This window comes from Lepisma saccharinum, chromosome 16 (assembly GCF_977018435.1).
Source record: "Lepisma saccharinum chromosome 16, izLepSacc3.1, whole genome shotgun sequence".
Taxonomy (NCBI): Eukaryota; Metazoa; Arthropoda; class Insecta; order Zygentoma; family Lepismatidae; genus Lepisma; species Lepisma saccharinum.
Window position 1 is genome coordinate 18,056,041 of NC_139244.1, and position 27,995 is coordinate 18,084,035.

Sequence of the window (27,995 nt, forward strand, 5' to 3'; positions counted from 1 at the left end):
ATCATGGTCGAACCAACAAGTTTTTTTTTTTTTAATTTATAGAATTTCAACGAGAGCGGTCGTTTGGAAAATACCAGAAAAACGATAATAAAAAACTGAAGGCATAATATTAATAATAATAATAATAATAATAACCACCCGTGGTGCAACAGCCAGTGAGGGCTGGTGCCTACCTACCGACCTCACTCCCACTAGAGGGGGGAGATCATCCAACCAGTTACGGTGTGACGTGTGGTCAGCACGACGAACCCCCAGTCGTCGTTGTAGGTTTCCGTGATCAGGTTACGCTAGTCATTCGTAGCTCCCCAATTTCCTCACGAAGGTGGGTGGCCACCGGTTCCATACACAGGCCGCAATCTTGGGAGAAAAGTTGTTACGCCTCTCCCAGGAGACTCGAACTTTTGATGTAACTCGTTTCTATAACACCATTAAGCCTTGTTTCCATGATATGAAAAACTCAATATGCTGACCAAGGTAGAAATTTATTTTATTATAAAACATAAACTAAACGTAACGTTTCAACCTTCTAGCAAGGTCTTCTTCAGACTCTGCACCAAGTACAAATGTAACAAGGTACAAAACAGGACGATATATATACACAAACATTACTCCCCTCCAGACTATTAGAAAGTTGTTCTGGAACATTCTAGCAGGTGGCTTTCCCTTGTCACTTTTACCTGAAAGAAAATGTCGCTGGACTCTTTATCTCACGCTCTTTTTCCTTCATTCTTCTTCCTTCTTCTCTCCTCTTTCTCTCTTGTCCGTTCCACTCTTTCTAACACCTTCCATTCTTTGTTTATCTTCAGTTCCCATTCCAGTTCATTGTGTCTTCTTCACCTTTCTTCTCCATTTCCTTGGCCTCCTTCCATTTTCTTACTAGTATTCTCTTCTCCCTTCCTATCTGCTTAGCCTCATCCCACTCTATGTCCTGTTTCTCTCATGTCCTTGTTACATTTGTACTTGGTGCAGAGTCTGAAGAAGACCTTGCAAGAAGGTTGAAACGTTACGTTTAGTTTATGTTTTATGATAAAATAAATTTCTGCCTTGGTCAGCATATTGAGTATTTCTCGTTTTTATGTAGAACTAGCGTTTATTGGATTTTGATTTGAATTTAAAATTTTGGGTGCGTCAGCACGAAGGCTATTTTGCACCCTTCACATTATACGGGGTCCAGCCCCTTATCGTTTCACATAACAACTCTAACGTTGCAGAACCAAAATCATAGAATATTAAAATCTTCTGACTTTCGTTAAAAGCTGAAGCTGTAAAGGAGCACTCAGCACAAATAAGGACAAAACACAGGACAACACAAACAAAATTATACTGGCTATGGGGCCAGTCGCCAGAGCCTCGTTAGTCTGCAGTCCAGGGTGTACTACGTGGAAGTGAGGTTGACTATTGGGTGCACTACGTGGAAGGAGCACCCCTTACACCCCCGTTTAATTGGAGTCTATAAACTCGAGTATCCATAATTTTTAATCCGACAGTAGTACAATATACAGATCGAAATAGCGCATACTTCTTTTCTCAGTCCTGAGAATATTTCGTTCCGGTGGGTTTATGGGTGGACGATTCAGGTTGAATGTGCTTTGAGCTCGAGTTTTAAGTCCACTTTTATGCGCAGATAGGCTAATTGGGACTAGACCTACAGTATAAAGAAGACCGAGACGTTCTTTTCACGGAAGGTGGAAATTCTCTCATGGAGTGACCTCGGCCCCACTCAAGGTGGCAAAGACACGCCACTGTTCCAGGCTCTCTCCCGCCCCCCTTTAAAATGTTAATGCTACGAGGAGAGAAAGAAAAAAAGGACGTCCAACGGAGGGTAATAAACGAGTCACAGGCTCCATGAAATTTACACCGTAGTCCCAATGAGATTTAAGGCCAAAAAAAAATTAAAATTCAATTTAACGCCCCCTGCTAGTCCTGCCCCCATTTCTGATTTACGTGCGTTTTTTTTCTTTCCCTCGCAACTGTTTCTTTTTTTGATGCGGGATTCCGTGACTCTTCCTCTAATCAGTGTAGCCACTCTTGGCGGTCAAACTTTCTCAAGGGTAGGTGAGAGATTTCCCGATTTCGTCCAAATTTTCCCATTTCTCATCTCTTTCTACGCCATGATAAGTGGAAACCAGAAGGTACTTGAAGCTTAAAGTTTCGTGGAAATAATTGCATTACCATCACTATGAGAGGCTTTCTTTTCACGTCGACTATGAAATTTATTTCATTTTGTCTGTCTGAAATTATGAGAAAATGGTTACCTGTGGAGTAGAGATATAAGGAATACGGAAAAAAAAGACAATCTCCATGGAAATTGAGAATTATGGCAGATAAACGAAACTGATGTACAAATAGCAAAAGGTAGTGGCGTATACCGAGTCCAAGATCTGGGCTATCTCACTATCTCACGTGGTCCTAGGCTATGAATAGAAATAAGTTTACCAACTCCTAAGAAATCAGGTTGCCAACTCATAAGAAGTCAGGTTGCCAACTCATAGGAAATCAGGTTGCCAACTCATAGGAAATCAGGTTGCCAACTCATAGGAAATGAGGTTGCCAACTCATAGCAAATCAGGTTGCCAACTCATAGAAAATCAGGTTGCCAACTCATAGCAAATCAGGTTGCCAACTCATAGCAAATCAGGTTGCCAACTCACAAGTAATCAGGTTGCCAACTCATAAGAAATCAGGTTGTCAACTCGTAAGAAATCAGGTTGTCAACTCGTAAGAAATCAGGTTGTCAACTCGTAAGAAATCAGGTTGCCAACTCCAGAACCACCATCATTTCACTGATGTTAATAATTTTATTTACAATTTCTGATCGATTTTCCTCCTGTATTTTATCCTCTAGACTTCAGGCTTCGCAAATAGTCTTGCTAGCCTAGAATATACGCTCCTGGCAAAAGTGTATGAAAAAGAAGACAATAAACGAGTGATTATACAATTAGGGGAAAATTTAAAGTTCAAGCCCTGTAACAATAAATACTAAGTTTATGCAGTAATTCTAAAAAAATCCCATATTTTAAATATAAAAACTTTTACGTTCCACCAATTACAATTAAAAAAACGTTTAAAAATAATAACAGATGACGCTCCTGACATGTTATATTAAAGTATAAGTTCAATTCTTTCCCAAATGTTACTTTCTATACATGAAGTAAAACTATTACTTCCATAAAATAAGTTTGATAATTCATAATACCATGAGAACAAAAAACAATCATCAATATAATAGAATGGGGACGCTTATACATGTTTCCCCTTATATCTTATGTCATCAGCATGACCAAATTTTAAATTGAGTTTTGGAAGGTACGGATATTATTTTTCCTTAAGAGTAATAGGACATTTATGACAACACTATTTCAAGCTACAATGAGTGACCATTTGCTTTGGAGGAATCTTGTTTGACTGGGTTAAAATTACTTTTTTTCTGAAACAAAGGTCGGTGTATTAAGTTATCATTGCTGAATTTAGTCCATGCTAGACTAATGATGAATATAGACTTTATTTGATGATGATTTGAAATAGAAGCCCAAAGATGGGGGTAATTCAACCCAACATCCTAAAGAGAAAAATCAAAGATGGCTGGTTAATTTGGAGAGAGACAACTTGAGTAATTAGAATGGACAAAATGCCATTAGCATTAATTAAAAAAAATTACTAGTGAAAATTCAGTTCTGCTCCCTATATAGCATCAAAATATTACACATCTAGTATGAAGAAAAAAATTGTAACTTTCTCGGTCATTTTTTTTTCCAGAATCAAAAGTGTACCCTAATGGTGGAATCACCCAAATATAGAACTTAAATCCTTAAAGCTCGGCTGGACCCTTGGCCAATGCCAGGGCAGCTATTTTCGCTTTTTTCTCATTCCAAATATGAAAAATTACGTTCTTAGAATTCGTTCTAGATAGTGGCGGCGATTGGGTTCCAAAACCTGGGGGGCAAGGACAGTTTACTTCCCCTTGGCACATAAGGTTTAGCATAGTGCAGGGGCAAAGGTGGGGGCAAATGCACCCTTAATCACTGCCACTGCTTCCAGAACCTTCACGTGAAGTAACCTTGGAAGATAAAGACTGAAGCGTGGTGTTGATCACATCACTTCCACTATGGCCAATAGGGAGAAGCGAGTGCGAGAAAAAAGCGCGCCTGCAGCCACCAGCCCTTTGTAGTAGCGCGCACTGCTATCCTGCACCCACTCGCTCAGGCCCCTCTGCCGTTATGCGCGGCCTTGCTCCACAGAAACCCGAGACAGACTGTACAACTTTTACCTCATTGGTGTTGAGACATAACTCAGCTTAATTTAAAGGCAAAACATCCCTCTCTGGGAATAGTATCTCCAACAAGGAAACACTGCATTTCAGAAAAGCAGATAAAACAAAACAAAAAAAGTGTTAAAAGAAACAGTCAGCAAGAGTTGTCCTTAACCTTTCATCCCCCAGTACAACCTAATAACGAAACTAGAACGTTTTATGGTTTGTGAGAAGGAACGGAACTGGACCAAGAAAGGACTCGGGCGCCCCCTGGAGAGGAATGGGGTCGAGAGTCTGGAATGCTGCGATCCGAGGTCATATAGAGAGGGAGACGACGATATTGGGGGTGAAATATACGAATTTTGAAGTCGGATCAGCGACGCAAGGGAATTCATTTTCCCAGCCTCATATTTCACGTGGCGAGGGCGACATCTCTAGGAATTATGGTCAAGCATTTCGCCCCGTCTCGTTATCTTCACTGTTGCGCCCCCCCCCACCACAATTCCCCCCTCACTTCCGCCCCCTGACAAGACGGAAAAGCACACAAAAACTGTACCCTTTCTTCCATGGAATGTTGGTCTTAATGTCAACGTCAAATTATATGTAGCAATATTAGAAAGGAAAGGATATACAGGGTGTCTAATAATTTATTGGCACTACGCTCAGGCAATTCTATATGAAAGAATGGGCCTCGCAAGACGTAACAGTGAAAATGCTACCAGAGAGGAAACATGTTATATAATTGGGAGATTGATACCGGAGAATCATTCGTATCAGCTGAAGAGTAGAAATAATATTTTCAGTTGCGATCTGCTTCGGGACATCCATTTTAAAGATCTTTACTTCCTCTTCTGTCATTCTTTCTTCGGTTGTTCCTCTATTCATTCATATTGCAGTATTTTTCTGTTTTCCTTCTTTCTTTCTTTCTCTTTTGATTTCATCCTGTGTTACCTCTTTTCTCCCTTTCTTTCATGATTTTCTTCTTTCTTACTATGTTTCTCTAGTTCCTATTGCTTATTATTTATTAATGAATTAGTTTCAATGTCTGTTTTTTCAGGCCATGCAGACCATATTTTTTTAATTTGCTTTCTTTCATCCTCTGTTCAACCTCTTTCCTTTCTCTTTCTTGATTTTATTAATTTGCCTTCCTTCTTTCTTTCATCCTGTTTTCTCTTCTTTCTCTGTTTCTCTCCCTCTATCTATGTGTGTGTGTGTGTGTGTGTGAGAGAGAGAGAGAGAAATTCTGAAATTTTGTAATGTAGCTCTTAACGTGGACAATAGAGTTCCCTCACAATGGCGGCGTCGTTACGACAACAATGCAAATTAAATTACACCGGAAGCGATCCATGGTGTCACCGGAAAGTAGAAGAAACATGGGTCAAGTAATTACAATAGGGGGAGAAAGTGCAGCTGTGCGGATCCAACTTTAAACTGTAGGTCCAGTTCCGATTAGCCTATCTGTGCATAAAGTGGACTAAAAAAACTCAAAAGTTCAATAAACTATTTATTTCGGCCTCTCATTAAGATTAGACGAAACGAAAGAGGGAATAGAGAAATTAAAGATAAAGAGCGAGAAAAACAAAATTTTAAAGAAACGGAAGAGAGAAAGAAAACGAACAGCTAGAGACAAAGAAAAATAAAAACAATAAAAGGGGAGGAAGAGCTAGAGAAATGAAAGACAAACAGCGAGAGAAGAAATAAAGCAACAGAAAGGGGGGGAGAACTACGAGAGAAAAAAAATAAAAGGAACAGGAAAGATATGAAAGACAAACAAGAGAAAGAAAGATGAAAAACGAAGAGAGGGATGAACAGAACTGAAAGAAGCGCGAGATAAAAATAAAAGAGACCGTGAAAAACTCAATATGCTGACCAAGGCAGAAATTTATTTTATTATAAAACATAAACTAAACGTAACGTTTCAACCTTAGAGCAAGGTCTTCTTCAGACTCTGCACCAACTACAAATGTAACAAGGTACAAAACAGGACGATACAAGGGAAAGCCACCTGCTAGAATGTTCCAGAACAACTTTCTAATAGTCTGAAGGGGATTAATGTTTGTATATTTACATCGTCCTGTTTTGTACCTTGTTACATTTGTACTTGGTGCAGAGTCTGAAGAAGACCTTGCTAGAAGGTTGAAACGTTACCTTCAGTTTATGTTTTATAATAAAATAAATTTCTGCCTTGGTCAGCATATTGAGTTTTTCATATCATGGAAACAAGGCTTAATGGAGTTATAAAAGAGACCAACTTGGAAGGAGAAATTAAGTAACCTCTACAGAGAGAAAGAAGAAAACAGAATAAAGGCTAAACAAGAGACAAGGGATGAAAATGTTATAAAAAAACAATTAAGAAGAGAAAGAACAAGCAAGAAGTAATTCTTAGGATGAGAAAGAGTCGAAATCAAAAAAGCAAAACGGGGGGGAGAGGGGGGAAGGGTCACCAACAAAAGAAAGGAAGTAGGTTGTTTTTTTAAGAGGGCAAGTGTCCCCCTTGACCCTCCCTGTAGACGCTTGTAACCATGGCGATTACATAACATAGCCAGAAGATGGGCTCCAACCTGTTTACCTAACTTCAAGGCACTGAATCAAGAAGAGACTGACGTCATAAGAAAATGGAAGATACGTTGTGCATTTCCATCTAACTTGTATCAAACTTCTCACTTTCCGTTATCCCCGACACGCGAAAAACATTACATTCTCTTCCCCCATTCTCTTGCGGTTATCCCCAAGGGAGCTCCACGCGGGGGAGGCCCAATACAGGAAAACTTGCACCACTTTGCCCGGGGGGAGGAGTGCCCTGGCGTTGACAAACAAACCGCGGCCCCGAAGTACAACACCGCGGTGACGTTGTTTCATGTCACCGCTGGGCTGGAACGTCCTCAGCTTATCATTTTGTTTGGAACTTTTCTCCGGGATGTGCTTCTCCCAGGTTTCTGCGTGCCGATTTAATGGGAGACGGAGACAGGGTTAAAATATGGTCGTGCTAGAAGTCCCAGAAGTGCAAGAGTTTGTCAAAGTCTGGAAGAATTCTCCGCGCGAAAAGTCAAAATTGATGTCCTCTGCCTCCGGAAGGCATTACTCGGAATGGAACGAGAGGGGGACGCACGCAGGCAAGCACGCACGCACGCATTCCCGAAGAGTCTGCGTAGTTTCTTGGATGAAATGTAAGCTAAATCAGTGCAGAAGACCGCAGGCATCATAACTAAGAATGTATTACCGTTCATCACAAGAAGTTCGATGCCATTTTGATTTTTGTTATTTAGACTCGCTTTTCTGCCACTTTTGGCTAATCGCGACGATGATGATGAGTGATGAAATTGAAGAGAGACAGTTTAAAGTAGGATTCGAACCACTATTTACTTCCACCTTGTGTCGAACCCGTAACCTTTGTGCTAACCACTCCGTCACGGAGGTCGGTAGAGTTGTTAAGATATTATTTGCATATACCATGTCAATTGGGAAACAAACATTAATTGAAAACGGATCCCCAGGAGTCAATAGATTGATAAGGCCAGAAGTTTTAAGTCTGGTGACACCGTGCTTGTTATTATGTTGAAAAGGGTCTACATTTCGATCTCACCAACGAAGTTCCCAGGTTCGAGTCCCGGCTTGAGCACCGTGTTCTTTGTGTCTCTATCACGTTCGCCTATTCATCGTCGCGATTAGCCAAAAGTGGAAAAAAGCGACGCTACATAAAAATATATACAAACACGAAGTAGCTACAGCCAGAGCGATAGAAAAGGTATCTTCGGTGCATCAACCGTAATGACGTAACAGAGACAAGAACTTGGAAAAATCAGTTGTTGTTTCGTAAATGAAGAATGTCATTTAAGGTCGCTTTTCCGGCACTTTTGGGCTAATCGCAACAGTGATGATGGATAATGATCAGATGAAATTGATGAATGGATAAACCCAAAGAACACCAATGCTGAAGCCAGGATTCAAACTCGGAAACTATGGTGACGAGATCAAAAGTCTTCCACCGAACCATCCAGAATCCTGTATTATTCTCGGGCTCGTCTCGAGTTACATTCTTGTGACGCAGTGGTAACATCGTCGCCTTGTAATCAAGGGGTCCCGGGTTCGACACCGGGTGGAGGCACATAATTCTGTCCCGGTATCTACGGTGCAAGCGAACGAAGACAAGTCTCTGCGCAAGTAGTGACCAATGAACACATGAGGGGGAACGGGATTACTTGGAAACGGAGGAAGCGACTGCAGTTGTCAGCCATCGCAGCAGCGTGTACTGCTTCGCTCTGTCCACTCGTCCCCTCCCCCCTTCTGCCGCTATACGTGGCCTTACTCCAGAGATAGCCGGAACTGAGTATAGTGATTCAGACCACTGTCAACTACAGGTCCAGTCCCGATTATCCTAGATGTGCATTAAGTAATGACTTTGCTGATTGATTTCGTGTCTTGTACTTATCTTTTATGCCACTTTTGGCTATTCGTGAAGATGAGGATGAGTGATGATATTGATGAAGGGACACCCAAGAACACCAATGTCCAGGCCGGGATTCGAACCAAGGACCCCTAGCATCTTCGCACGCTGTGCTAACCACTCCACCACAGAGGTCGGCATGAAAGACAACTTCAAAATTTACACAATCGATAGTTTTGGAAAATGCAAGACATAATTACAAGTAAAGTAAATGTCGATAATTTGGGAAAATACAAGACATAAATACAAGTAAAGTAACCATCGATAATTTTGGAAAAGACAGGACATAAATACAAGTAAAGTAACCATCGATAGTTTTGGAAAAGACAAGACATAAATACAAGTACAGTAACCATCGATAGTTTTGGAAAAGACAAGACATAAGTACAACTAAAGTAACCATTGATAGTTTTGGAAAAGACAAGTCATAAATACAAGTAACCATCGATAGTTTTGGAAAAGACAAGACATAAATACAAGTAAAGTAACCATCGATAGTTTTGGAAAAGTCAGTTTTGGAAAATACAAGACATAAATACAAGTAAAGTAACCATCGATAGTTTTGGAAAAGACAAGACATAAATACAAGTACAGTAACCACCGATAGTTTTGGAAAAGACAAGACATAAATACAAGTACAGTAACCATCGATAGTTTTGGAAAAGACAAGACATAAATACAAGTAAAGTAACCATCGATAGTTTTGGAAAAGACAAGACATAAATACAAGTACAGTAACCATCGATAGTTCTGGAAAAGACAAGATATAAATACAAGTACAGTAACCATCGATAGTTTTGGAAAAGACAAGACATAAATACAAGTACAGTAACCATCGATAGTTTTGGAAAAGACAAGACATAAATACAAGTACAGTAACCATCGATAGTTTTGGAAAAGACAAGACATAAATACAAGTAAAGTAACCATCGATAGTTTTGGAAAAGACAAGACATAAATACAAGTAAAGTAACCATCGATAGTTTTGGAAAAGACAAGACATAAATACAAGTAAAGTAACCATCGATAGTTTTGGAAAAGACAAGACATAAATACAAGTACAGTAACCATCGATAGTTTTGGAAAAGACAAGATATAAATACAAGTACAGTAACCATCGATAGTTTTGGAAAAGACAAGACATAAATACAAGTAACGTAACCATCGATAGTTTTGGAAAAGACAAGACATAAATACAAGTAAAGTAACCATCGATAGTTTTGGAAAAGACAAGACATAAATACAAGTAAAGTAACCATCGATAGTTTTGGAAAAGACAAGACATAAATACAAGTACAGTAACCATCGATAGTTTTGGAAAAGACAAGACATAAATACAAGTAAAGTAACCATCGATAGTTTTGGAAAAGACAAGATATAAATACAAGTACAGTAACCATCGATAGTTTTGGAAAAGACAAGACATAAATACAAGTACAGTAACCATCGATAGTTTTGGAAAAGACAAGATATAAATACAAGTAAAGTAACCATCGATAGTTTTGGAAAAGACAAGACATAAATACAAGTAAAGTAACCATCGATAGTTTTGGAAAAGACAAGATATAAATACAAGTAAAGTAACCATCGATAGTTTTGGAAAAGACAAGACAAATACAAGTAAAGTAACCATCGATAGTTTTGGAAAAGACAAGATATAAATACAAGTAAAGTAACCATCGATAGTTTTGGAAAAGACAAGACATAAATACAAGTAAAGTAACCATCGATTGTTTTGGAAAAGACAGGACATAAATACAAGTAACCATCGATAGTTTTGGAAAAGACAAGACATAAATACAAGTAAAGTAACCATCGATAGTTTTGGAAAAGTCAGTTTTGGAAAATACAAGACATAAATTCAAGTAAAGTAACCATCGATAGTTTTGGAAAAGACAAGACATAAATACAAGTACAGTAACCATCGATAGTTTTGGAAAAGACAAGACATAAATACAAGTAAAGTAACCATCGATAGTTTTGGAAAAGACAATACATAAGTACAAGTCAAGTAACCATCGATAGTTTTGGAAAAGACAAGACATAAATACAAGTCAAGTAACCATCGATAGTTTTGGAAAAGACAAGATATAATTATAAGTAAAGTAACCACCGATAGTTTTGGAAAAGACAAGACATAAATACAAGTAAAGTAACCATCGATAGTTTTGGAAAAGACAAGATATAAATACAAGTAAAGTAACCATCGATAGTTTTGGAAAAGACAAGACATAAATACAAGTAAAGTAACCATCGATTGTTTTGGAAAAAAACAGGACATAAACACAAGTAACCATCGATAGTTTTGGAAAAGACAAGATATAAATACAAGTAAACTAACCATCGATAATTTTGGAAAAGACAAGACATAAATATAAGTAAAGTAACCATCGATAGTTTTGGAAAAGACAAGACATAAATACAAGTAACCATCGATAGTTTTGGAAAAGACAAGATATAAATACAAGTAAAGTAACCATCGATAGTTTTGGAAAAGACAAGACATAAATATAAGTAAAGTAACCATCGATAGTTTTGGAAAAGACAAGACATAAATACAAGTAACCATCGATAGTTTTGGAAAAGACAAGATATAAATACAAGTAAAGTAACCATCGATAGTTTTGGAAAAGACAAGACATAAATATAAGTAAAGTAACCATCGATAGTTTTGGAAAAGACAAGACATAAATACAAGTAACCATCGATAGTTTTGGAAAAGACAAGACATAAATACAAGTAACCATCGATAGTTTTGGAAAAGGCAAGACACAAATACAATTAAAGTAAATATCGATAATTTTGGAAAAGGGTAGACATACAAATACAAGTAGAGTGACCTTGTTGTCCTCAATTGCTTCTTGCTTGTGCCTAGCAACTTTGAAAAAGTGACACTATCCCAATCCCTACTTGAAACTTTGGCTCCGAGTCCCGAGTAAGCTGAAGACAAGTTGACTATTCCTCTACCCACAGGATTAAGCACCGACGCCGAAGCTCTTCGTCATTAGAGCTCCTCCTGAGGACAATGGCATGGAGAGTGTCCATCCGGTCACGTGACGAGACTCCCAAAGGCACCAGTTCAATCCCCTTTGTGTCTCAGGAACCAATCAATTCGCTACAACCGCCATCTCCCAAGGGTTATCCCGCAGAAGCCTGGCGAAGATTCCCCCCCCGCCCCCGAGGCTGCGGTGAAAAAATTCGGTCCCCCCTTCCCCATAAACTATTTCATTAGGTTCCTAGGAATTCCAATATCCCGAAAGTACTAAACTTGAGTAAAACAACAAAACTACAAACTCCAAGTATGCTCCACCGTTGGCCACCGGCAGAGGGAAATGGTGTAGTCAGCACCAGCACCATGTTCCGAGCCAGTAGTGGCTGTGGCTTCAAATAATCGGGTGTGAGGAAAATCAAAGTTTAAGTCTGCTTCATTTTCAGGTGGGCTAATCGGGATAGGATCAAAAGTTTAAAGAAGGTTTGGAGCCACTGTGCAAGGTGTCTTCACCTGTTACCGAACCCGGTACTTCTTGATTACAAGGCGACTGCGATAGTCACGGGGAGCCACTTTCGTGTGTGCGCGTGCGCGCCTAGGGATGTATTTATTCATATATGTATGTGTGTATAGTAGTGCAGGTGGCCCGGTTCTAAGCCATTAAGTGAGGATCGAAAAAACCTCAAAAAGTCACTTTCTCTCCACGCTCCGCGCCTTATTTATTGCGCTGACGATGTTTCGAAGCGAAGAAAACGGCACCAAAACATCAAAAACTCACTTCAATTCACTGAAGTGAGCCACAGTGTTGCAAAACCTACGAAAATTTCATCAAAACCTCAAAATCTTATTTTCTCTCCACGTTCCGCGCATTTATTTGTTGCACCGACACAGCGTGATGAGTAAATAATGCACTCTCTCATCTTTGAAGGATGAATGCACCTTATCGTAATTTTCCAACTGTGGGACCAAATGTTTATATATCGTGACCTTTGTAAACCTACCTCTTTTGGGAACGATGTGCCACACACATACACACGCGCGCGCGCCTGTATTGTGACGCAAGCAAACAAAAAAAACAACTTTGCCTGTCATTACAAAAAAAAAAAAACTTTGACCGTATTCTTAAATAACTAACAAGGACAATGAATCTTTTTGGCTTCCGCAAACAGATCAACATGGAGACTGCACCGCCAAATTTCAATAACCTCTTACCTTCCGTGTTATCTAAACTCAATGGTTTACTGATTGTTCATCTCAACAGCATTTGGACGAAACTGAATGACGATGTGGGCAAGATGTTTTATGTTTTTAATAACAATTTACATTTCTACGAAATTCCGATCGACGGGAAACTTCAAATCACCGTGAATCCGGAAAACGCAGGCGAAATCAAAATTTCTACCGGCAAGAATATTTTTCGAATCAAGCACGACAAAATGCTTTCTAACATTACGTACGATGTTTCTGCAGGAGATTATCTTTACATGGAACTTCTCGGAGATTACGACAAACTCATTCCTCTCTTCGTAGAATTACGAATCGTCTATCCTATTATAAATAACCGTTAACCAAAAATGCCTAACGACATTTTCGGCAACACCAAGCGTGTAGACCACGCAGAAGAGATTCTCATGTTGGACATTCGAGTTAAGAAGTTGAGGACCGATTTGATTGCTTTGCAGGAGACCTTAAACAAAAGTTTAGAGTCGGAAATCGCTACGCTCCAAACGCAATGTCTCGACCCCATTCTGAAAATCGATTCCGAACTGAAAACGCTCATAAAAAATTATGTCGACGTACCTTCTTACGACAACGTTCAAAATATACAGTTGAGCGTGGATTCGCTTCAAAATGATTTGGCCAAATTACAACAATTTCAATCGAAAAATGAAGATTTGGAAAAATTGAAACTCGAAATCGAAGAACGAACTTCCGCAATCGAACATTATCTTGCTTTTCTGGCTCCTTAGTTAACCGTCAATGATGATTAGATGAAAACGAGAATAGGACACTCAGCAAGAAAAAGCCATGAGTAAACCAGACTGACACCCGAAAACAATGCCTGGCGAGTCGACTACTCAATACGCTTGGGGTCATTGATATCTTATGGACTTCCAGTGGATGCCCAGAACTGCATGTCTTGTGGATGCCCAGAACTGGATGTTTTGTGGACGTCCAGTGGATGCCCAGAACTGGATGTCTTGTGGACGTCCAGTGGATGCCCAGAACTGGATGTCTTGTGGACGTCCAGTGGATGCCCAGGACTGGATGTCTTGTGGACGTCCAGTGGATGCCCAGGACTGGATGTCTTGTGGATGCCCAGAACTGGATGTCTTGTGGACGTCCAGGACTGGATGTCTTGTGGATGCCCAGAACTGGATGTTTTGTGGACGTCCAGTGGATGCCCAGAACTGGATGTCTTGTGGATGCCCAAAACTGGATGTCTTGTGGACGTCCAGTTGATGCCCAGAACTGGATGTCTTGTGGACGTCCAGTGGATGCCCAGGACTGGATGTCTTGTGGATGCCCAGAACTGGATGTCTTGTGGATGCCCAGAACTGGATGTCTTGAGGACGTCCAGTGGATGCCCAGAACTGGATGTCTTGTGGACGTCCAGTGGATGCCCAGAACTGGATGTCTTGTGGACGTCCAGTGGATGCCCAGAACTGGATGTCTTGTGGACGTCCAGGACTGGATGTCTTGTGGACGTCCAGGACTGGTTGTCTTGTGGATGCCCAGAACTGGATGTTTTGTGGACGTCCAGTGGATGCCCAGGACTGGATGTCTTGTGGACGTCCAGTGGATGCCCAGGACTGGATGTCTTGTGGACGCCCAGAACTGGATGTCTTGTGGATGCCCAGAACTGGATGTCTTGTGGACGTCCAGTGGATGCCCAGAACTGGATGTCTTGTGGACGTCTAGTGGATGCCCAGAACTGCATGTCTTGTGGACGTCGAGGACTGGATGTCTTGTGGATGCCCAGAACTGGATGTTTTGTGGACGTCCAGTGGATGCCCAGAACTGGATGTCTTGTGGACGTCTAGTGGATGCCCAGAACTGCATGTCTTGTGGACGTCCAGGACTGGATGTCTTGTGGATGCCCAGAACTGGATGTTTTGTGGACGTCCAGTGGATGCCCAGAACTGGATGTCTTGTGGATGCCCAGAACTGAATGTCTTGTGGATGCCCAGAACTGGATGTCTTGTGGACGTCCAGTTGATGCCCAGAACTGGATGTCTTGTGGACGTCCAGTGGATGCCCAGGACTGGATGTCTTGTGGATGCCCAGAACTGGATGTCTTGTGGATGCCCAGAACTGGATGTCTTGTGGACGTCCAGTGGATGCCCAGAACTGGATGTCTTGTGGATGCCCAGAACTGAATGTCTTGTGGATGCCCAGAACTGGATGTCTTGTGGACGTCCAGTTGATGCCCAGAACTGGATGTCTTGTGGACGTCCAGTGGATGCCCAGAACTGCATGTCTTGTGGATGCCCAGAACTGGATGTCTTGTTGACGTCCAGGACGGGATGTCTTGTAGACGTTCAGGACTGGATGTCTTGTGGACGTCCAGGACTGGATGTCTTGTGGACGTCCAGGACTGGATGTCTTGTGGACGTCCAGTGGATGCCCAGGACTGGATGTCTTGTGGACGTCCAGTGGATGCCCAGGACTGGATGTCTTGTGGACGCCCAGAACTGGATGTCTTGTGGATGCCCAGAACTGGATGTCTTGTGGACGTCCAGTAGATGCCCAGAACTGGATGTCTTGTGGACGTCTAGTGGATGCCCAGTACTGCATGTCTTGTGGATGCCCAGAACTGGATGTCTTGTGGATGCCCAGAACTGGATGTTTTGTGGACGTCCAGTGGATGCCCAGAACTGGATGTCTTGCGGACGTCCAGTGGATGCCCAGGACTGGATGTCTTGTGGACGTCCAGTGGATGCCCAGGACTGGATTTCTTGTGGACGTCCAGTGGATGCCCAGGACTGGATTTCTTGTGGACGTCCAGTGGATGCCCAGAACTGGATGTCTTGTGGACGTCCAGTGGGTGCCCAGGACTGAATGTCTTGTGGACGTCCAGTGGATGCCCAGGACTGGATGTATTGTGGATGCCCAGAACTGGATGATTTGTGGACGTCCAGTGGATGCCCAGAACTGGATGTCTTGTGGACGTCCAGTGGATGCCCAGGACTGGATGTCTTGTGGACGTCCAACGGATGCCCAGGACTGGATGTCTTGTGGACGTCCAGTGGATGCCCAGGACTGGATGTCTTGTGGATGCCCAGAACTGGATGTTTTGTGGACGTCCAGTGGATGCCCAGAACTGGATGTCTTGTGGACGTCCAGTGGATGCCCAGGACTGGATGTATTGTGGATGCCCAGAACTGGATGTCTTGTGGACGTCCAGTGGATGCCCAGGACTGAATGTCTTGTGGACGTCCAGTGGATGCCCAGGACTGGATGTATTGTGGATGCCCAGAACTGGATGTTTTGTGGACGTCCAGTGGATGCCCAGGACTGGATGTCTTGTGGACGTGCAGTGGATGCCCAGAACTGGATATATTATGGACGTCCTAAATCACTGGATCTGATCTGGACATTGTAGTTTTCCTATGGATATCACTTAGAGATTTGGGCTGTAATGGCTATTGCCTCCACCATATGTACAGTCACGTACACTTCTGGGCTGTAAGGATCCCATTAACTTTCAATGGAATTGTTACAGACAATCCAGAATTGTCTGTGTACACGACATCACCTATTAACATGTAAAAACATAGAACTTTGAAGCTATGATGTTGGGGGGGGGGGTAATTTGCTGTACTATACTCTGTCCCGGAAATTTTTGGAGCGAGGGAACGAAAACAACTCTCTGCGCCAAGTAGTGACTCGAGAGGGTTCGACCAATGAACGAGTGTGAAAGAACAGGATTGCCTGGAGGGAGAAAAGGGATTACAGTTCCCAGCCTTTGCAGCAGCGCGTACTGCCACTCGCTTTCTCCCCTTTATGCCTTGCTCCAGAGATTCCCGAGATAGAGTACAAATGCCAAATCCATACGCATCTGACCTTGGGAGCTTACTCTATCTGCCAATCGCCTTCGATTACAGAAAATACAACCTCCATTGCCCATGTACAAGCGCCGCCACAATCAAATGCATTCAGCAAGAGCTACTTCCGCCCTTGACATAGCAACGAGAAGGGCAACTGAGTTATACGCTATTCACATCAAATAATAACTACACTCTTCTAAATTCTGCCGACTTCATAATTCAGCAACATAACCTCCATTAAAACCAGGAAGCTTGTCCCCGCTGAACAGGGGATGGAGAGAGTTTCACTTCCGGTCTCCCTCTAGCGAGTAAAAATAACTTCACTAACACGGTGTAACGGATGAAATTTTCAAAAACTCATTGTGGCCAATTAAAGAGAATGAATGTTGCAGTGTAATCGGATTAAATGCTACATCTACGTTTATTTAGAAGTTTACTCGTGCACATTTCGTTTCCTACTTTTTGTTGCCAAAAGATGTCGCCCGTTTCGAGACAAATATAAGTCTATTATTTTAGAGATTAAGGTTCGTACTTATGACGGATTTCTGCTGGAACAAATTGCAGGCATTTATTTTCTGCTTCCCTCTGTTATCTACTACATACACGTTTCTGAATCGAGATAAAAATATGTAATATTAAGTTAAAACAAGTAACTATTTTGTTGCTACACTGAATTTCAAGCAAGGAATTGGCTGTCCGACTTATTACCTTAATTTGTTTTCGATTTTTCAACTGAAAATTTTTATAAAAAATTGAAAATAAACTTGATGTTCCCTAGGGTGTTCCCTACTTTTTTTCATAAAATATAACTGTAATGTAAATAGAAGGCAAAAGGCACTAGGTGAGCCTATCAGACACCATTTTTGAATACGTGTTATTTGAGACCCTCATGCCAGCGGGAGTGCACAATTGGTTGGAAATGATAATTTTGGTAATTATTATAATTAATGAACAACTACACTTCTATAAACAAGGAAGCATTAATGAAAAATTATTGTTTTTGCGAGTTTTAGTGAATGGTAAAACATGTGTGTAACACTCATGCAATAATTGCTTATTATTTATTATGATATATTTTTTTAAATTATTGTAATTAATAAATAACTTCACATATATAATCAACAAAGGAAGTTTTATTTTCACAGAATTTTAACAATGCCTACGTTGTCATTTTAGGATGCCTGGTTTAGGTTGTTAGCAACCTATTTTCGCGACGTGGTAGCAGCTGGAAGTGTTCCGCACTCGACCGGTGTTGTGGTTACCTTGTAATCAAGGGAATCTGTGTTAAATCCCACCTTGGGTTGTGGGTCTAAGTTCCGATTAGCCTATATGAACATAACGCGGGCTTCAAACAGACAGACCATTTTCTGTAACAGTAGAACCCCGCTGGTTGTACAGTAACGAAGTAGTGACGGAATTTCAATATGACTAAGCAAATTGAGAATCTGTCGGGGTATAGTCCACGCGTCTACTTCGTTAACGTCGAAGAACTGAAGAAAGCCGCCGCCACGAACGTGGATTGGAATAAACAGCGGGCGAATTGTTTTCGTCCAATCACACTCAACCTTCAGCCAATGGACGCAGCTGTCATTCTGCTCGTCTACTCCACGTGGAGTCTCAGTCACATGACTGCGGATGCGCTGTTAACGTACTTTGCAACTTCAATGTGGAGACCGTGGGAAGGTGCTTGTGCGCGGAGGGACAAGGTGGCGTAGAGTAGATATGGAGAGTAGATGTGTGGCAACACTGTGTGTTGAATGTGACTGTTGCAGCTGGTGTGCGCGCTCCGTGGACGCCAAGGCCAGCCGGTCGTTAACGTAGCTAGCGCGTCGACTATATTTGGAATCTCTTGCCTTCAAACAGACGAGGGGGGAGAATTTCTGATCTTTCTCAGGGAAAAGTGTTACTTAACGTTGTCCACAAGAGTATATCATCAATTTACATTACATTCTGTACAGATAAATTATTCCAGCGGTGGGTTCTGTCGCCACAGCCTCGTCAACTACACCGACGTGAGGAGTCTCTCAGCATGCTCATTCGCAGAAAAAAATATTCAGTGAATGCAAAATATGGTGGAGACATCTCTACCACTTCAAGGCCTTATCAAGGGACAACAACATATTCACATTCACAAAATCTCAGTACACAGCATTGATAATACCTAAATGTTCATATATTTAAAAATATTAAATAATTATTAAATAACTTATGTACTTACCGATGTATAAATGTCCAACTCCTTGTATGGATTGACAGCAACTAAAATTGTCCCTGTGTAGGTCTATTTCATAGTTAAGGCTAATATATTACATAAAAAAGATCATTTTACACACAATAATAGTAAACAATGTATTTTCACAGTAGTCTCTGCATGTAAAAAATATTATGGTCAATGTATAAATACATAAGCACTCATAATGATGATAGTTCCTGTAATACATATCTACTTAGAAGAAACACGGGAAGAAAATTTGCGAATGTGGGACATCAACATTACAAAGGAAGCCGTTGAATGAACAGCTGCACAACAATTTAGAAGGCTCGACTGTATTTACATCGGGGCCTCCGGGGCCTCCACGATAATGTAGTGGCATTGTAATCAAAGGGTTCAGGATTCGAGCCTCGGTGGCTGCATATTGTGCGGTTGTTCGCATTTCGCTTAAAAGGATAGGCTGGCGGTTGATATAACACCATTCATTTTTTTCCAATCTCCCTCCATTTTAATAAGTCGCATACATTGACTACTAAAAAAAAAAAAACAGATGTAAATCCAGATGATGCCCAACGCCAGTGAACTGCATCTTCCTTTTTTAAGCAGCCAATGACATATTTTAACATTTTCAACGATGGCTTTTCTCTCAGGAAAGCTGGACGAAAGGAAGATTAGAATCAATAACACTCGTCCTAAGACCTCCCTGGCTACTGAGAGATCATTTCAACAGAGAACTTTAACTGGAAGTTACGAAACAGTTTAGAACAGAGTGAATACTCCAACATGCAAATGCTCAGTTAGCTCACAACCGGCATATTTGCCAGATCTTGCACCTATAAAAATAATATAAAAATAATGTCACATGTAAAGTGCACATTCATAATAAAAGTTCATTTACAGGATTTATTGTCCGCTCGAGGAGGAAATAGTTCCCGAAAAGAGGATTAACTCTAAAGTTCGAGAAAGTTACCGCCATTTGGACATTAAAAAAATAGGCAAGAATTGAACAATTGAATAATGTTCCTCCGTCAAGAATAAAAACAACCTCAGAACAAGATAAAATAAAAGAAAAAACTAATAGAAGCACTCAAGCCTACTTTTTATATGCCTTCTGCGATTACAAACTTTTAGTTGTTCGTCTGGCTCGCGGCTTACCATCTTGTTATCAGAAACATGTCGAGTGGAGAAGTACCAATTTTACACCACGCAGTGTTGCTAAACCATGATTCAATTTTATCACTAGTTCGCGACGTAAATCTAAACTAAGGTTTGGGAAATGCCTTCTGTTGCCCCTCCCCCCACACTTTTTGCCACTGCAGTATGGCCTCTTAATGCTAAGCCTTGTCTATCAAGATAAAGTAAACAGTACTTGCCCCCTACCGCCAGGTTTGGCACCCAATCGCCGCCACTGTCCATGAACAAATGTTTTGTACTGATTCATTGTATTTTATATATTTAATATTATTGGTGTTTACCCAGTGGAATTTTGGTAATAGTCCAATCATTGATGTGGAAAAGCACTTACCTGTATGCATATATCTGGCATCGAATTGTACGAAACGCTATACTTTGTCCCAGCTAACCCTGGAGCAGGCGAACGAAAACAAGTAGTTAACTGCCTCGCTCTGGCCAATAGATTTTCCTCGCTATGCGCGATCATGCTCCACAGTTAGCCTGGACAGGGTATAATTGTATATGTGGCATACACCACATCATATATGTGCTAAGTATGTATTTAATAATATAAGAATAGATATATACAGGAAAGAGAAACATTCTGCAAAACACTTATAAAACTGTGCAATTCCTCTTCCACAGAGTTTGGAATCGTTGGTTTATGAACCTAACCTCACAGTCGGATATACGTTGTTCTCTCTCTTTAGAAAATTTGGCTGCTCTAAGCCACGATACAACAGTCTGTGACGTACGTGAAACACACCTGCAGAAAAGTAATTGTAATAATAGTGGAAAGTTTTCTTTAAGAAAATAATGTAGACAAAGTAAAAAGGAAATTTATAGGTTTACGTACAGTACATTGAAATGGAAAAAGCTACAAAAAGCGGTAATCCCAAATAAATAAATTAAATAGCCTAAATATTCGTGAAAAATATACATAGATCATATTATTAGTTCTGTTATGTTAATTTTAATAAGACATATTGTGTGTGAGAAGGAGATTAGTATCTTAGAAACACCGAGACTAATTTTTGTTATAGTTGCTGTGATTCCCTTGAGAGGGTTCACTTGATAGTGCGCTTGGTCAGAGGCGCAACCACGAATTTTTGTCTCGGGGGGGGGGGGCAAGTACCAGGATAAACGTACCAATAATAATAACAATAATAATGACATTACTACTACAACAACTACTACTACTACTACTAGTAGTAGTAGTAGTAGTAGTATTAAAGACGTGACTATCCTCATAAATTACGTAAAATGGGAGTAGAAGTCCGTGCTAAAGCATTTTATTGGAACAAAAGATTTGAAATATTTTTTCAACACGTTCAATTTCATATTAGCTAATAATCGAAAACAAGCATACAAGCTGCATTTTTGTATGGCAGAAAATGAATGATAAATGCATTCCGAAGATAATTCTTTTTGTACATAACATATAAGTTTCACGTTCAAGATACGTTTTACACATATGCAACATGGAGCGACATAGAAGAAGAAAATACATATTATGCAACATGCTAACACTAAATTGTGTACGTGTTCAAAAGTTTATTCAATACATATATACAACACATATTATTTAAATGCATTACAGAAAATAAATATATTGCGAACGAAGCGAGCAAGAACATTTTTAGATCCAATTTTTGCAACTGACAAAAATATTGATTTAATAGGGCGCAAATAATTTCACGGGGCGCCATGGCATTATCTCTCTTACATTTTTTTTTTTTTTTCATTTAGATCGCTCGACGTCCATGGCCGACTCCCGCCGCCCCGCTCTGAACTTGACGAAACTGAGAAAAGCAGGCATTCGGAGCGAAGCGAGCAACAAAATTTTACGAAGTGTATTTTCATTTGCATAAAATTTTAAATCAAGGGAGGCAATTGCTCCTCTGTGCCCTTGGCCATCAATGTTTGCCCCCTATTTGCCCCTAATAGGGCGCAAATAATATCACGGGGCGCAAAGGCATTCTTTCTTTCACACTTTTTTTCATTTAGATCATTCGGCCCCCTTTGCCGACCCCCGCCACCCCCCTAGCTACAGCTCTGTACTTCACGACACTGAGAAAAAATTGAAATCGAGGGGGGCATTGCTCCTCTGCGCCCCCTCTGCAGGTGCCCTTGGCCGTCAACGTTTGTCCCCCTAGAATCGACTTCCGTCGAAGGTTGGGGGGTGCAATGCACCCCTGCGGTTGCGCCACTGTGCTTGGTCCTTGAATCCCTGGTGGTGACTACACCACAGAGTTGGCAACATCCGAGTAGCGAGGGAGCAGCAAGTAGGAAAGAGCCCTACTTGAAGCCGCGGAACGTTCAGCCGCCATAAAAAGTGCTCATCACGTCTTTCGAGTAGCCGCGGAATCTTAAAGAAGCTTCAGAACGTGCCCAAATAAATGCCGCTGCATCCGGTGATTAATTCGGACGTAAAAAGGAAACATAGATGGCGCGCCTGTCGAGAGGAAGCTGCAAGGACGATTTATTCCTCTGCAGGAACGAAACTGCACTACTCTTTCAACCCTATTGGGCAAAAAATAGGCAAAAGATGTGAGAATCGGATGCAATGACGGAGATGAGCATAATCTATTCAATTTTGCATTTGTCAAGAATGCCAGACTATATGTATGCACATATACAAATTAATATAGTAATTCCACAAGGGAATTAAAGAATAAACACAACATAATGTAATATCCTCGGTCAAAAGAGATAAATTATACAATATATTAGTAGAGTTCGGAATACCTAAGAAGCTTGTTAGTATGATAAAAGTATGCACCAGTGAAACAGAAAGTAAAATTCGTGTGGGTATTAATGTGTCTGACAAATTTACAATTCATGATGGGTTAAAACAAGGAGATGCATTATCTCCATTGCTCTTTAATTTTGCCTTAGAATGTGCTGTTAGGAAGGTAAAAGAAACTAACGAAGGACTAAAATTAAATGGTGTGACTCAGTTGTTAGCATATGCAGATGGTGTAGACTTATTAGGGGATGATGTAAATACAATTAAGAATAATACTAAAATATCTTTCAAAACTGCTAAAGAGATAGGTTTGGAAGTTAACAAAGAGAAAACTAAATATATGCTTACAGGCCGAAACCAAGTGTTAGGTAATAATCAAAATCTAATTACTGATAACAACTCGTTTCAACCAGTTTCCAAATTCAAATACTTAGGAGTAATATTAACAAATGAAAATTATATTAAAGAGGAAATAAAAAGTAGGCTTAATTCAGGAAATGCATGTTACTTCCCTCTTCATAAACTTTTGTCTTCTCGTTTAATATCTAAGAAACTAAAAGTTTATATATACAAAAAAGTAATTTTGCCTGTAGTATTATATGGGTGTGAAACTTGGTCCCTTACATTGAAAGAGGAACATAAATTGAGAGTATTTGAAAATAAGATCCTTAGGAAAATATTTGGACCTAAAAGGGATGAGGAGACAGGTGAGTGGAGAAGGTTACATAATTCAGAACTACATAATTTGTATTCATGTCCAGATATTACTAGAATAATTAACCTCTCCGAAGGCCTTTTTTAAAAAAAGGCTCACAAATTATACCCCCTTGAATTTCCATTTAGTGTCAATTGGTACTAAACTTTTCAATTTACTAATAAAATGTTAAGTACGTCTAAAGGTATTATCATCAATGTATACTTTTCTAAATAATTTAGCACAATATATTTTTTCGCGGAACTGAATCGAAAGGACTTGCATATGTATTAGACGTATGGCCATCTGTTGACATGTATAAATATTAAATATCTCATTACTTTTCCACACATATCCACTATCCAACGATGGAATTCTCAAACGCGAAAATATAAACGTTCAATTTTTATAATTTTATTAGCTTCGACGGAAGGCTGCATGGTGCGTGTTCTACGTAAAAAGCGGTCAGAGAATTCGTGTGCTGGTATAGACAGTGATAACGACGAAGCGGTACTAACTTGTCAATTTTGTGCATCATAAAACTGACTTTTTACAGGCTACCACGTTCTACCCCGCCTAAAAAGCAGAAGCAATTTGCATCTTTTGTTATATTTTTGAAGAAATAATATGTATTTAATATTCGTAAAGTTTTTCAATGTATTGTGGTTATTAAAGGTTTGCATTAGAGATCCATTAGTGACTTATAGTTTTAAATTTAATAGTGTAATGTTTATTTGCATTGAAAGTTATGTACCCCGTTCTGCCCCAGGTCCCCCCCTTTTATGTGTGTGTATAGAGAGAGATGGTGAACCTCGTATCTCCCCAAATCAAAAACATTCCTCCTGACTGTTTTGGCTCTAAATTCAACATTACACCAGCTGCCACCTGGATGCCAACGAGATGAGACGCCCTGGGTGACGTCCTTCCGGATGCTGCGAAGAAGAGTGGGTCCTTGCGAAAGTAAGGAGAGAAGTCGAACGATTTCTTAATCGCATGTCTTTAAACTTATTACAAGTTTCTATTTAGGAAAGAGGGCAAGTTCGACTTTAATGGATTTTGCAGCGGAAATTGCAATGTGAGTGTGGGACCTAGAGTTGGTGTTGAGTTACGAACCACTGTGTGTCTCCACCGGGGGATCCCTTGATTACAAGGCCAGGACATTACCGTTACGCCATCAAGGAGTACTAACTAAGTCTCTAGCTTCTTAAACCCGAAGGTTCATGGCTGCAGCAACACAAACCTTCCATCTGTCCCTATCCTGGGCAAGATCAATCCAATCTTTTCCATCCCTACCGATTTCCTTTAGGTCCATCTCAACGTTATTCCGCCATCTTCGTCTTGGCCTTGCTACAGGTCTCTTACCATCAGGTTTCCCAACAAGAATCCTGTAAACTCTTCTTTCCTCTCCCATTTCTGCCACACGGCCTGCCCATCTAAGGCACACTATAGTTTTCTTAGTCAGTTGAATTTTATTATTTGTTACTTTTGGGTAGTGAGAACGAAATTGATGAGTCATGATTAGATGAAATTGTTGGAGGATTCGTAAAACAAGTGAACTGTGAAAACGAGAATGCCGGATCGATATCCGAGCACGATAAGTGCTCGATATTTGATCTCGCCAGTGACTGATTTGCTTTATTTTACTTCGCTTTTCTGCCACTTTGGGCTAATCGCGAAGATCAGGATGAGTGACAGTGAGATAATATTTATAACGGGAAACTTACAAAGAACACCCATGCCGGGATTCGAACCCGGAACCACTGGTGTTGTAGCGCGCTGTGCTAACCACTCCGCCACGGAGGTCGGCCGTCCCCCGTTCGAGTCCCGGCCTGGTAATCACGACCCATCATGGTCGCGTTTAGCCAAAAATGGAAGAAGTGCGACGCTAGGTAAAAAAAAATACAAGGACAGAGGGAATAAGACCCAAAATACCAAAAAGGGTACCAAAATGAGTAATCAGGTTCCAGACAACATGAAACTAATTAAAAATATTAAGACCCCGGATTCGAATCACGTGCGAACCGTACAACAGCGAAAAGAAGAAAGTACGAAAGAACACAAAGCTAAAATTTCACATTCATGCTAATTACCGTCAAGTGCGTTGAAAGGTTGACACCCGATCACGTCACCGAAGATTTAGTGTTCGTTTATCAATATCAATTCATCCTCATCGCCACGATTAGCCTTAAGACAGAAAAATACATACTCAGATCTCTGCTGTTCCGGAGTGTCAAAATAAACTAGTGACATTATCCTTAATATGGCAACACTGGCGACAGGAAAAAATGGCAGACTTAGTGAGTGCTGTCTAACCAGCTGATTGCTTCTCGTGTCCACCCTCATAAAAGACAATCGTTGCGAACAGAAGAAAACACGCAAATAGAAAAAATTCCCCACAGGACACTCCCCCTTCCCCTAAGCAGAAAATCACGTGACTTGCAAACAGCTGCACGGGGATAGGGGCGGGCAGACGATCACGCAAAGTGGCTTCCCGATAGCGATTTGCACTGATAACCTTCATCCCACTGGCCCAGCCTAACCTCGCAACCACGCGAAATTGGTTTCGTCAACACAAGAGCTTCGTCCCTATTGAAAGAGAGCTCCAACAATTACCTCTAAAAAGAAGGAAAAATACAGAAAACTAATTTTCACTTATTTCTATTTATATTATTATTATTATTATTTCACGTCACTTTCCTTTATTTCATCCTCGTAAGCAGAGGTGGCCATCCCCCCCAAGGCCAATGGCGCATCCCCCTCAAAAATCATGTCATATGTCCTCTTTCCCCCAAATCATATCACGCGTCTCCCCAAATCATATCGTAATCCTCACAAAGTATTTGATTACCGTTAATCGTAATCCCCTCCAAAATAATTTGGATGAATACGTAATAAATTTATGTATATTTGAAAGAAATACCATGTTAAACTGTCCATATTTTTTAATTGTTCGATTTAAAAATAAACTTAAAGCTAGCACATTGATTAGTTAAGTGTAGTAAATTAAATTATGTAAATATGCATATAAATGGTGTTTTGTGTGGGTTTATAAAACTCACAATTTGAGTATTTAACACAAATTGTTACACAACGTAAGACAACCTTGGCAATCCAAATAACATGCTAGCCGTATGACCGATTCAATTAGACATTCACGAGACATTACAGAACCCTAGCTAAAAATTCCTAAGCTCAGAGTGATAATACGATAATACGGTTCCTCTTTCAAAGTACTAACCCCCCCCCCCCCAGTTTTCTTGGGGGTAAATATAATTATTTTTGTAACCCATAGGAATAATTACGTGGATTTTATCTTCAGAGCAAATTTAACTTAAGTAAAATTTGCCTGTGACAAGATTTAGAAATGCGGATCCGATATATTATTGTTTCAAAAGATGCACCCGCTTTAAATTAAGAAGTATACCAACACTAAGCATTATATTTCTAAGAAGTAATGTTATTAATGAATATCAAGAATATCGCTTATGTCTTGTAATGTAGGTATAGCATAAAACTTGAAACTCGCGTCAGTAGTGCGCCAAACACGCATTCCCGCACAGTAACAGATGAATGCGAGCGAAGTGAGCAAGAAAATGTTTGCATCCATTTCTTCGCAGGTTTTCAAGAATGTTAATTTGATGGGGTGTCAATGCATTCTTAGGATCCCGCGATATTTACTTTTTTCCAGCTTCTCTTCTGGCACGTTCGGGGTCGAAAACGTGTGGATACCACATCGCTAAATACAGTCTCCAAAATTTAATGTTGGAACTCTCTCTCCACTACAGAAATCCCTTGACAATCTAAGATGTAGCACTTTATCAAGAGCTTCCTATTTCCCCCTTTAAATTTAATACTCAATTCTAGCACCAAAGTTTTCATGCCAATTTTAGACTTACTGTTGATATTGAACGGTGGACATCGCCTCCTCCAAAAAATTAATTCTCAGTCTTCACGCCAGAATTTCCGCAACAGTCTAAGACAATAGTAATAATCACACTCAACCTTCAGCCAATGGGCGCAGCTGTCATTCTGCTCGTCTACTCCACGTGGAGTCTCAACCGTGCGGTGAATGTATTGTTGGAGCTGGTGGGCGCGCTCCGTCGACTTCAAAGCCAGCCGCTCGTTAACGTAACTAGCGCGTCGACTATACTTGTAGTTGTAACTGCCAAACTTTCCCGGTGGCGGCGCCAACATAGCTGTGTTCTCAGAGAATTTCGTTAGTCATTTGGGTGCCTTAAGCTTTACATTGGAGCTCGATGCTGTGTCCTTTTCGAATGTTACTTGCACCAAAGTAAAGCGCTTTTCGCCAAAATCGGCGACGAAAATGCACTTCGTATACCTTTTAGATAAAGTAGCAAGTCATTAAGTTTCCGAAAATGGCATTTTCATGACGCTAAGAAATAATATATTACAGCGCAACGTCAGAATAGTTTG

The 27,995-nt window shown here is 40.5% G+C and overlaps 1 protein-coding gene across 3 annotated transcripts in view; it reads right to left on the reverse strand.

The window, feature by feature from the left end:
* The window catches only part of Myo81F (unconventional myosin 81F), a 333,460-nt gene that overhangs the window by 150,446 nt on the left and 155,019 nt on the right, over nucleotides 1-27,995 (reverse strand). For all 3 annotated transcript variants that reach the window (XM_083137796.1, XM_083137797.1, XM_083137798.1), the window contains exon 3: nucleotides 18,952-19,014. In XM_083137796.1, the coding sequence (XP_082993922.1) occupies nucleotides 18,952-19,014 (63 nt within the window). The remainder of the gene's footprint in view (nucleotides 1-18,951; nucleotides 19,015-27,995) is intronic.